Source organism: Haemaphysalis longicornis, unplaced genomic scaffold (genome assembly GCF_048455015.1).
Source record: "Haemaphysalis longicornis isolate Haplotype H1 unplaced genomic scaffold, Haemaphysalis longicornis Haplotype H1 scaffold_6, whole genome shotgun sequence".
NCBI classification, from domain to species: Eukaryota; Metazoa; Arthropoda; class Arachnida; order Ixodida; family Ixodidae; genus Haemaphysalis; species Haemaphysalis longicornis.
The window spans coordinates 10134174-10146997 of NW_027526407.1; the positions used below are offsets into that span (position 1 = coordinate 10134174).

The following is a 12824-nucleotide window of genomic DNA, read 5'->3' on the forward strand; positions in this document are numbered from 1 at the left end:
TAGCGAAGCTATAAAAATTATGCTCATGCTGACCCCAAGCTGTCTCGATCTCTGTACGTAAACCGTAATTGTCGGTGCGTGTGTTAGAAGAGCCAGAAATACACCTGGGTAGCTGAGCTGCCATGATTGTGATCGCGTAGCCCATCCTACAAAACTGCGACGTTTCTCCGGTAGCCACATTCACCTCCAGACAGCGGTACGAAATAAACCCGGCCAGTATACATCGCATTAACATAGCAGAATTTTAGTGTTTTACATGGGCAACAAATTCATAGGTTGTTATTTTTCACTTGGAAATGTTGGGTTTCGGGGACTCCTCGTTTGTACAAATTCTGTAACTGTTCGCTCTCTGTTCCAATTAAAAATTTATGTTTAAGTTTATATGTTTATTTGATTCGGTCTGTACAATGTCCTTACTGTTGATATATAAATGTCATGTTGTTACCGCTCCGATTTATTTATTTGTCTCAATCGCTCCCCTGCTGCGGGCGGAAGACACGCATAAAAAGGCCACTTTCTCGTGACTGGTAATTCGCGTCCTGAATGTTTTTTTTTTCATTTTGTTTTTAGCACCACTTGAAACTGTGACAAATGTAACAGTAAGATCTTGAAATTTGGATCTTTATTTCTTGGGGCACGTGTCTTCGTAAACTTGTATATATGGTCGTTGACATTTTACTTCAAATGCATAGCTGCAGTCCTTGGATGGTACCGGCGGACGTTTTTTAGACCTCACTCGCAGCTCGCACACGGATTTCGTTCCCCCTGAAAGACCGTGAAGAGATGTCAAAATACAAAACAAAATCACGCAGGATTCACGCATACTATGAAATCCAAATAATTTTTTCTCTTCTCCCTTCAACCTAAAAAGTATTATAAATTCTGTTCTTTTTAAATTCTAACGGTTGACGTGACCAAATTATATATCCGTATTATATCATCCTATTAGAGATATCGAGGGTAGCTAGCAAGTTCAAAGAAATATGTTCTTCTCAAGCCTTCACGTCAAAGCCATACATATTTTATTTCTCAATGCGTACACACGTTGGTACCGATCAACAATGCCTTATATTTCGTATATATTTGCGAAAAATGCCACAAATTTGTTGCTTTCTATCAGACACCTTAATACAAATCCGCACTGGATGGGGCATATTTGAAGAAACTGCACAATTTTTTCAAACCATCGGACACACTATAGGGATAGAAAGTAGAATTTAAAACATGATATTTCCCCTCCTTTAGAAACAAAACATTGTTACGGTCATGAAATAATTATTCCTTTTTTGGCAAATATTTTTATATCACCTAGTATGTAACATTTGTATAGGCAGTGTCTTTAGAGTATGCGGTGTTTCAGCCAAAACAAATAAGTAGAAACACACCTAACAAGTTCTGGAAGCAGTCAAATACTAGCATTAGAAATTAGCATCCTGGGGCTCTATTTGGGCCATGGCACATAATGGCAGGACACCTCGCTAGCCACAATAGTGTTTGTTGCTCTGTACATAAAAAGATCATTTAACACTCTCCTATTTCCGTGGAAACCCCACAGAACAGCGCTGTTAACTATATTTATTTTGTCCTGGTGCTATTACAGAACCATGTTTATACACCAGCGTAAAAGAGAGGCCATAGGTTCTAACTTTTTATAAGCGTTTACTCAGTATGTTTGATTTGCCGACATTTTGGAAGCTGATAAATCGACACAACGACTTTCAATACTGCGTGCACGGTGTGAATTCAACTCGGTACTTCATTAAAAGAAAAAACTAAAATAAATATTTCTGTCTCATACAATACTATCTGCGCCTATGCTGTGAACGGGGGAAATAGCCCAGTTGTATTACACATCAAACTTACCTGTATTTTTTTTTAAAGTGACCAGCATTACTCCGCACGTGTATTGTTCATCCTGATATAGTAGTTTCTCATAAATTGTGACCCCGCTCTCTGTTAAAAAAAATATAAAAAGATCAGTACATCATTGCTATTGGGTGTCAAACCAAAAATATGTTTAAGGACACATTTTCAGAGCCAGCCTTCAGACGCTTCGTGATGTCGGCTGTAGTCCACATGAAACCCACGTCACAAAACCAACATTTTTGCGATTATGGTAAAAAAATTTGATGGGAAGAAACTTTACGCTCTTCCCGTTTTCGGAATAGAGAATGGCTCCCTGGCACTATAAGGCCAATTCCCGCTATGTCGAAGTAGTTCAGATATGGGGAGGATTGCGTGCAAGAGGAAATTTAAAAAAACATTTGCTGATCTCTTTTTGTGGTTCTATGGTTGAACGCTATAGAAAGCCATGAAATGAGCTTATCTCTAAAGCAGTAGAGAGCACAATCGCAGTGTAGTAAACCGTCCCGATAAGCAACAAGTACACCCTTTGGCGTTGGTGCGTTTGGCATTTAACTTGAGTTTGGAAAGCTTCCAGTTGCGGCATCGTTGTCTTTCCCCATAGTGGAACGCGATTTTTGTGCACGTGCTCAAACAATCAAATCTAGCGCCCTTCCTCTCTGTGAAGAAGGCCGACCTCGTAATGTGGAAGCAGTCCGCTTAGTGCAGAAAATTATAAACCAGTGTTTGTAATTTGCGGTTGATCATACGTCCTAGCCATTTTGCTGAATTAAATTGAAAGACGCAGCCTATTACAGTGGGCAAACATACAGCTGTGTGTTCCCTCCCGCGTCATGGGCGTCTTATTTTCGGTGTAAGACACAGCCCAATCCACGTTACCACTGAGGACACCGGACTGGTCGAATGCGGACGTTTGACTGCCCGTTGATACCTCCCGCCTGCAAAGCATACATGTTATCAGTAAGCGCACTAAACCTACACCTCAGCGGGCCCGCTCTTTTCCCTCAAATACCCGACCCATTTTTGGTCCACTTTCACCCCTGCACGTTTAAACCGGCAACTGGTTGTGTGCACTCGCTGAGTTGTGAAGGACCTCGTGAGAGCTGTAGCTCCAAAAAACCTTTAGGCTGAGCAACTAATCTTGGCCCACATTGTCGCTCCATGAGCGATAGTTTTCCTCATCCAGAAGGAATTATAAACCACTGGGGGAAGTGGAATGTGAGGCGGAAACGACGGCGGCTACATGTTTGGAAGTGACAGCCTCGTTTTCAATGTGCAGGTACTTTGCCGGCCACGACTGTTGTTTGGCGGCGGCAATGGCGACAGCGTAAGCGTTGTAAACAAGCGAGCGAAGGAAGCAAGCAAACGGCGGCCGGAAATGTGGCGAAAGTTTGCGGGAATGGAGAAATTGGGGATTCTGAGACAGCACGACACGCCCGTCGGGCACCTAGCTGGTCGGAGCACCTGGCGTCTGAGAATTTGGCGCAACTATATCGCTCCCTCCCTTTCACTTTCGGCAGACGCTGATAATTCGTGCGTGCTCATCCTAACCACGTGACCTTTTCGTGGGGAAGAGGGGGGGGGGTTCCAACGCGGTTTGAAACAACATGGTAGGCGGAGGCTACCGACGCGCTGCAAGATAGTAGCAGGGTAGCCCATGCTGCCGTGTGTCCGCTGATCACGCGACCACTTTCCGACACAAAGCAGCTATGCGCCGTGACCGAGAAGACGGCAGTTCGCGCTGCGCACTAATTTAGGACTACCTGGCATAGCGATAGTGACTGCATTTTTTGCGCCCCTTCTACCTTCTGTTGATTTTTCGTAGTCATCTAATAACGTCACTACCACCATGATCAACCGATCGTTGAACTGTGAAAGAGGAATGGCTGGTGGCTAGGGGAGAAATAGTTGTGATAGCAGTTGTGAAAGGGGGTTCGGTTGTTGCAAAAATGAAAGCTCTAGCGGCGCCGAGTAAAGTGGCGTCACCGGAATGAAATCTCTTGGGGGGTGGGTGGGTGTAGTCAGACGTTTAAGGCGTATTTTTTTTTCCAAATGTACCAAACCCAAACACCGGAACTAAGTCGCATAAAGCTGCAGTGGCAAGAGAAACTCGAACTCTTTCTCCTAGAAAAACATGACTAGAAAATAGATGAGATAACTCCCTATAAACGTGTACGCCGACTATGGTATTCAAACGGAGCCAGGTCTTGCAGCACCACTGATCAAAATGAGCCAAATGCATTTGCTCAATCATAGTTGGCTTTGTGTGAATCTTCGGACTGTTTCGTGAGTGCAATCAGAAGTTTTTCTAAAGCAGGCTTAAAATGACTGCATATGGTATTAGCAGATCGGATAAACATAAACATCTGTCCCCAGACGTCGACGAAAAAGTGAACACAAGAAGTAAAAAATTAAAACTTAGAGATATGAAACAATAATTTTGTCTCGTCTTTGCTGTCCCTACGAATAATATCTGGTTATTTCATATTTTTTACTCCAATATTAAACCATTTTAACACAAAATAAATGGCCACCGCTTATAATTCCGAGAAAATCCCCCTCTCTCTGAGGGTACGAGACACTTCATTATTTTGAGAAGATGTTTGCAGCCTTCTTGTGAAGCATTTGGAAAATTCGTGGCAAGGCAATTAAAAAATTTTTTACTTCTTCATAGACTTCTGGCTTGGCCAAGAAATTCTTCCTGGGGTGAATTTGAAGGGCCCTGTTTATGCTGCCCAGAGGACTTGCGTGCTCTTGTTATGTGGTGTTTTAGATTTGTTGACGCCCTCTGCCACGTGTCTGATAGCGTTTCCGCCAGAAATCAAATGTACCAGTCTTAAATGTTGATTTTAATAATGTTTCCGCAGAAATTCGGCATCAGATTAAGTGTATTTGTTCAATACGAACCAAATCCAAACTTATCTTCCTAATAATGCTCAAATTCACCGCATAAATTGTTATGAATTAACCGTAAACTTCCTCTAGCAGCCAATAAAAGATATCATAGGAAAGGTTTGACAATGTTGCTGACGTCTGGCAAAAGCGTTTGCTTTTTTGTCAATTACGCTTTAGGTGAAATTTGCTCGTTTCTAAAAAAATGCCACTCATATACTGGATCGCAGTGGAACTTTTGCTGCAATATACTCTGCTGAATTGCTTGAACAGCGAATATGTGCGTATCAGATGCAGTTACTTCCCACCGTAATAACACAATAATTCAGCGAAGGCGCATAAAGACAATTTACTGAAACTGGATTAGTATGGCCGTTTTTGTACCCTGAGCTCATTCCTGTAGCGACTTTACTCTTCCTTATTCTTAACAATGCGTGGACAACCCGTCAGAACGACGTAAGAAAAGGACATAGTGTGCAGCCTGTATTCACCCCACGTTTTTAGTAACACAGTACCCTATCAAATCATACAACTTTCTGAAGTGCATATCACATCAATCAAGGTTCCTTAAAAATACATTTTTTGTAATATCCACCTCGATACGTTGCAAAGTGCGCTTTGGTGTTAGCCTCGAAGGCGGCGATGTCGAATCAGCAATGAGGGGTTGGCACGTCTGGTTCGGGACAATGAACAATAGGGACGCTGTGTGATCGGCTGTCTTCTGGGCCACCCGACTTATCAGTTTCGTATGAATTTGAAACTCCTGCCGACCGAAAACCTCCCCGCGCCGTCCTGAAACATTTTTGGTTGATTTCCAGTAGTCGCGATCGCCTGTTAGTCACCGGTGCACCCACTATCTACAACGGATCTTCTAAGTATGCGCTGCATCGGCTGTACAACCAACCTGCTTATTCGGAGACCCCACTGATGACTCTTCGTCTTCCTGTTTCATTCTTCTGGCTCTGGTGCATTCTAACCCCAAAGATGACGTCATTGTGTACGTATGGTTCAGTGCGGCCGTGTCAAGGCTCATTACATCTCAATTCAAAATATCTTGCTGACGAATGTGGTCTTTTTTCTGAAGAGCAGGGCAGATATTAAATACGCGAAACGGAGTTAGCTGGAAGGTGTCTAAAAAGAAGCTACAGAGACGTTAGGCCAGCCTCTCCGCCGACAGCTGTCGGCCAGAAAAAAGCTCGCACGTTTTGTTTCGTTTTGGATAGCTGACAGCAACAACGACGACTAAGATAAAATGGGCCACTTGCTACAAAAAATGGTCAGAAATGCCTTTCATCTTCTCATTCGCACAATTTCTGCCATTGTAACCATCAAGGCAAGAAATATTAGCGATTCAAGGAGGCCACAAACGTCAGATGGCCCTCCACTTCTCCCTACTACCTCACACCCTGGCAACATCTTCTTAAACAAATGAATCTTTCCAAAGCTGAATCTCATGCAAACGGATTCTCCCGGATGAAGCTTATTCAGAGACCCCACTGATTACACTCCTCGTCTTCGTGTTTCGTTCTTCTGGCTCTGGTGCGTTCTGCCCCAAAGATGTCGTCATTGTGTTGATGTTTATTTGTGCATATGTTTGTTTATTTATGAACATATCCAGTTCTTCCTCGTAAGGCGAAGTCGTCAAAGCGGCTGCGAAATGTGACTACACGTCAATCAACTAGAGCTAATGCCGGTAACAAGAGCCCAACTACACTGATGAAATCTTGTAATAAAGGCAAAAGTGTTCAGATTGAGAATAAAACTCAGCAGCGGAGCTGTTGTTGCGGACCGTAAGGTCACCATTACAGAAAAAAAATACAAAGGAGCGCATGCTTGACGGCGACCGCCGAGCGTCCTCCGTCCTTCAAGTCCTTCAGTGTCTCAGTTTATTGCCCATTGGTGAAAAGGAGGACAAGCGTGAAGAAAGAACAGATAGGTCTCACTTGGGCAGCGCGTTGTGACTTCGTAACGAGTGACGTCGATGGTACCACGTTGACCGAAACTACAAGCGATGCAAGCAGGTGCAGCAAGAACGCCGGTAGAGGTATACCAGCGCTGTGGCCCTGTGCGCTGGCGGATACGGTTTGGGACTGTGGTTAACCTGAAAACGTCCCAGCGCCGTAGCACGGGCGCCGTCGATGGCTGAATTCGCTGCTCTCTGCAGGCGCACCACCAGCGTACGTCCACCAAAGAGCCCCGTCGCGTACCTTTCTCGTTCTCTCTCTTCAGCTCTTGTAATATTGAGACGCATACCAATATATATGTGATTTGCCTCCTCTCCATCCGTTCGTTTAACAGCGGGGCTTTTTTATAAGCCATAAGTTTGCCGTCGTCAAAAAAAAATCTAAAGAAATTGGCGAGTGTTTGTGAGCGCGTGCCTGGCGGCGCGGCCTGAGCGTCCTTAGCGCGCGCCCTGACTTTAGCTGAAAACAAACAAAAAAATCTGGCTATAACCACGAAGAGCCAGAAAATGGGGAGATCTTAGTAGCGGGCGTCCCGGGGTGAGCGCCGAGTCGTTGGCTCGCGAAGTGTCTTTTGCAAAAAAAAAAGACTTTAGTGCTGTCGTTAGGTGCTACCGATATTTTAAAAGGAATATTTTCTGTTCTAACGATAAAGATGAAGGATAAGGAATAAACTTTCTTGCAGTATGCAGTTTAGGGGCGGGTGCTGAACACTTGGCACAGCTCAACGTGATTTCGACAGCACGTTTCACCAACAATTTATTGGCCCTTCAAAGCCACCCCACGCTGTCTCCCATTGATGAACGCGTGGAATGAGGGGCACGGGGTTTCGAGGGTACCCCCGTGTAGTGTGACAGATGGTTGCGACTTCTACGCAGTTGACGCATAGGGGAGATGGCTACTGATGTGGGTATATGCGTTGAAGTGTACGGGGCACTGAATAGTATTAGTTTGAAGGTGACGCCAGAAGCCTCCTTTTTTGTAGAAAATTAGTTGGGAGCTTGAGGGTATTTATGGCAGACGAGGCGGTAGTGCGCGGTTATAGCTGCGTACGTAATTAGGCTATTTTAACGGATCAATGCTCTATGGTTAATGATAACGCGAGAGCATGGTCGGGTACTAAATTCTCGAGCTGCTGTGTGGGCCACATGATTACCGTATAAGCCGGTGTGGGCAGGTGTCCCAACGACCTCACAGGGCATGTTGGGGTCATAGGGCAGACGTTTGGGATCAAGCTTTGGCTGAGATATGCCCGAGGCATAGTTTTGTGCGGGAGATTCTGAACTGGGCACAATTAGGCTTGAGGTACGGCTCCGAGAAATAGCTTGCGCTATTGCCGCCTCTTTTGCGTCAGTAGCTAAGTGGGTTCTGATGGTGAGAGAGGCGAGTGCGGGGGAGTTACGACTGTTGAGGACCCCCAAGGCACAGGCTGTGCACTTTCGGTAACTAGTGGCATCCACCTAGTGGGTTGTCGGTTTGATGGGGCATTTTTCGGACATGTAACCTGCTCGTTGTTCTCTACGAGCGACGCGGTTTGTGAGGGTGCATGTTGTGGAGAAGCAACCAGGTTGGGATACTTTTTAGAATGGTAGGGGGAATCGGGTGGGCAGAGTTAGCGAAGGTGTGGTGTGTAATCGTCGGAGAATTGGTAGTCTCGCAGAGTATGATGCTGGAAGAAATTTTTGATTCATTAGGTGGGCACTGATAGATTTCTCAGCTGTATTAGGAACACCAAGTTGTTTCGAAGGTTTATCAGAGATTTTTTCAAAAAATACGCGATGTGCGATTGCACAATGTAAGTCTACAAGATGAGGTATTGAGGTAAGGAACCGCGGGAAGCAACTCGTATGGTTTTACATCATAAATCGCCAGCATGTAAAAATACATTTTTGGAAGTTAGCAATCCTTTAGCGTATAATGGCAAAAAAATGTAGTGGCGGTACGGAAACACCCCAAAACAAACAATAGCAAAGTATACATACAATATGGCTCAAATCCATATACTGCACCGAACAAATGACAGCAAAGCATGCAAGAAAAATACAAAAACTGAGAAAAAAAATGAGGGGGATTGCATTTTTATTACAAAGAATTTATGCATATGTACACGCAAAAAAACAACCTGGCTGAAGTGTTCTTCACAACCAAAACCTGCAAGAGTGGCCACGGCCGGGCTAGAGCAGCGGCGCGCGCTGTGTTCCGCGCACGCCGCCGCTCTAGGCCGGCTGTGCAGTGGCATAGTCTAGATCCTTTTAGTCCAATTAATTTATGCGTGAACACGTTTTAAAGAAGAACTGGGATTTAGTGTTTTTTAAGTCAATCCCTCAAGTATTCCCAAAGCTTATTCCGGAAAATGTGAAAGTTTGTTTTCCATAGTTTGTTAGTACTTTAGGCAATAACTGGTTAAGTTGTTATACAAAATGTCCAATATTACGGTTGTACAATAAATGAGATGGAACATGTCGAATACGAGGTCTTTATGTGTGATCAGAGTAACATGGTGGCTACGCTATCTGAATAAAATATTGAAAGGGGAAGAAATAAAATTGAAAAAAAATATCGCGCCAATGCACCCTGTGAATGTGGTTCTAAAGCAAGGCTGTTACGGCCCCCAGAACGATTACCCATGCGGCGTCCCTTCAATTCCCTCACGTCGCTCCACAAATAGTGAAACCAGAGAGAAGGGAAATGCACTTGACGACACCCTCTATTACTTCAAAAAGATATTCTTGGTAAGTTTAAATAATGCATGATACATGAACGGCGATTGGTTGAGTAGCATTGGTGTGGCACATGAATGCAAACTTTTTTTTTAAATTAGAAGAATCTGAAACCCGTTGTTAGAAGATCTCAGAAGGCGACCAGATCGGTGGCACAGACGGAGGAGGAGGATGAAGAAGCGGATGAGAAGGAGGAAACATTTCAATTAGGATTTCTGAACGACACAGAGTGTGACCCAGGGGAGCGGTTCCTGCTTCACTGGAGGGTATATGCAGTCCGCGATGCCAGTGCTCTGTCCACCAGCTGAAGCTGGGTAGGCAGAGGGATGCAGCACAGCAGCATCTCCCATTGCACTTGTTCGGTAGTTTATGTGGCGGAGGGTACCTACTTCTGAGCAAAATTTACATTCGGCGTCGTAGCAATTCGGGTGCATTAAAGGGGCCCTAAACAGGGTTCCAAAGGTTGAGATTTTACGTGCGCTATTGTTGGAGTACTATAGAAAGAACGTCCTGCTGCAAAATGTTTTACAAGCGTTCAGTATTAGCCGAGTTATCGTTCATTGAAAAGGGCCCGCAACAAGGCCTGGCACATTGGCTCTTTCAAGGCGCCTCCAAAGCACTGAGGAAGCGGAGACGCCACCGATCAGGCGCAAGACCTGGTAGGTGACACCAAGACAAACAGGGTTGCGTCGAGAAGCGTGCAGCCATTGGCTCCGCACGGCGGTACGTCACGCTTCTTGTAGAGATGACGGCCAAGTTCCGCCTACTACATTCGCTACCGATCAGCGGGGTCGGTCGGTGGCCGGCCCGCATCGAACGGCTCCTCGCGCCGGCCGTGCTCGCGTCGGCGGAAACGAGCGGAAACAAGCCTTCGAAGGCAAGATAGGGGGCTTCCAAACTCAACATGCTCGTTTACGATAATAATTGAAGATTGCCACCGACGACTATAGCGGCTCGCTAGCGTTTCGGCATGCGGCGCTGTCGCGGTGATTTCGTCCCAACGAGGTCGGGGAAAAGGCTTAGCATCGCCGCAGTTATCCGAACACTGCTTTGCTAGGCCGTGACGACGACTATCCCCCGCGCAATCTTTCACTGCACTATCACTCGCTTTCACATATTTGCAAACTGATTTTCAGCAATAGTCCCGCTCTGGCGGGCGGTGACAAGTTTTTGCTGCCGCGGTGTATGCCTATCGTGCATGCACCGCACAGTGGGCTGCTTGTCTACCGTGCAGGCAGATGCTTGCCGCGGTCGCGCGTGCAGTGGGCGTTTGTGCCCGCAGAGATGCTCCTTGTTTTTCAGCGCTATTCATACCTTGTAAACGACGCGCTATATCTACAAACTCGGCTAAGCTCGTGTAACCGATGGCGACGATCTACATTCGTCCGTGCTGTGCCACTGGTGCATACGCCGTGCCGCCGGTGCAGGAGCGCCGCGCAACCGCGTTTTTTCCCAGAGCCGGGTACGCTGATTGGCTACAGCATATAACGGGGCCCACCAATAGCGCAGCCGTACTGTTGCGAGCATCGTGCGTCACACGGGTGCGTCACAAGCGCTCTTTCACATGTCAGAGCGGTGCAGTGTGGCTAAAAGGAAGTGGTAGGTGAGCAAGGAAGAAAAAAGGCACCTTTGTTGCCTGTTTGTGCGGCCCCTGCTTTACTCAGAGGTGCAATATTTGGTACACATTGTCGTGAGGGGGTACTATAGCGATTGCGCGATTTAAATGGCGACCTTCACTAACCTATTTAGGGCCCCTTTAAGTGAAGACGCGTCGGGTGTGGGAAGGACCCTGATTTTATGAGCCCTAGGGGAGTTTCCTCTTCTATGGAAAGTTCAGGGGAAGGCGAAGGTAGGGTCTGTCTCAGAAGGCGATAATGCTGGGTTATGTCCCTGAACGGGACAAGCGGGTGACTGTCCTCATGCAGCTCCGTAGCACGGGGAGTAAAAGAGAAGCTTGGTGGCCGTATTCATTGCCCTCCATGGAGGCGTGAGTGGATGTCCAGATAAGCTGAATCAAACCATTTGGGGAATGGATTTTAGCACACGGAGTGAAGGTCGGGACACCGAGCCCGACTGTTAAATTTGCCAGGTTTCTTGGGAATCGCAGACTACCTTCTGAACCCCTGGTCAAGTGAGAGCCTAGGCGATGGCAGCCTCTTCTGCTGCCGTCATGTCTTCGGTCTTCAGTGAGGCACAAGGAAGGAGGTTGGTTCTGGCGGTAGCCACGATGATGGCGTACTGCTTCCCTAGATGTTGATAAGCATCTGTGTAGATTACTGCATGATCCCTACGGGGGTGGTGTTGAGCGCTTGAGCCCGTGCCTGTCGGTGACCCTCATCGTCTGAAGGGTTCATAGTTCTTAAAGAAAGGGAGCATCTTTAGTTATTGTAGACAATATTCAAAGAGTACATCAAGCAGAGTGAGATTCTGTGCTGCCCAGCCATTCTGTGGAAGGTTGCGGCGATCCGCCACAGTTATGCTCATTCAGAGCTTCGGGACAGGAAGACGGTCATCTATCAGCTCTTCCACCATATTGTACAGCCTTGTACTAAGCATCCTCTCTGTGGACGCACTCATGGGACGATCACTGGCTCGCTCAACCGCCCTTCTAATCACTATATAACATATCTTTATGTCCTCCTTGCCGAGAAGAAGACAGGGTTTGACGTAAGGGATTCTCGAGAGGACAAAAGCTTGAACTGATCGAAAGTTATCGGATTCTTTGAGACCTCGCTTCTTGGTAGCAACTCGCCTGATCATGTGAATGATTTTATTTTTGCTGTGTTTGCGGCGCTGCAAGGATACACCACTCTTGGTGTTGGCCTGAAGATCCCGGCCCAGGATTTGATTCTGCGGCTTCGAGTGATAGCCTGGCCATCAAGGAATATTTGAATGTGCTTCTTGAGGCATCGTGTTTTGGGAGGGCGGACGAAGAGGAGCTGAGATTTTTTAAATGAACACTGGAAGCCACAGGCTTGAGCATATTGGCATACCCGAAGTGAGATTCCATGTGTTGGCGTGAGCTTCCTTTATTTTTGTAACCCATAGCGATCGCGCACAGCGGTGCGAGAGGTCCTGTGACGCTATCACGTCGCATTCAGCGAAAATTCAGGGTTTACACCCGTAGAAGTGCTTGGTGAGTGCACCAGTTGTCTTCCGCGTCTCCGCGTGGGCTCGTCGCTAAATTGTTAAAACAGCGGGCTCTGGCTTTGTTACTCCATTAGTTCAGGTTTCGATTCTTGGCGGTGCCAGGAAATTCTTTTATTTCTTCGCGGCAGTTTTCTGTTGACACCAACGGTCGCAAAAGCACCCTTGTGGGTAGAGGTAAAACGCATTGCTTTAAAATAGAGGTGACGATGGTGATAGAGGGGGTAGAAAGTAATGATGC

At 46.3% G+C, this 12824-nt stretch overlaps 1 protein-coding gene across 2 annotated transcripts in view; it reads right to left on the reverse strand.

Annotated features, from left to right (window-relative positions):
- Positions 1-604: 604 nt before the first annotated feature.
- Positions 605-12824, reverse strand: part of LOC144142228 (uncharacterized) — a 39971-nt gene continuing 27751 nt past the window's right edge. For both annotated transcript variants that reach the window (XM_077673588.1, XM_077673589.1), the window contains exons 4-5: positions 1864-1953; positions 605-765 (exon numbers count right to left, since the gene is read on the reverse strand). In XM_077673588.1, coding sequence (XP_077529714.1) covers positions 623-765; positions 1864-1953 — 233 coding nt within the window. In that variant the 3' untranslated portion in view covers positions 605-622. The remainder of the gene's footprint in view (positions 766-1863; positions 1954-12824) is intronic.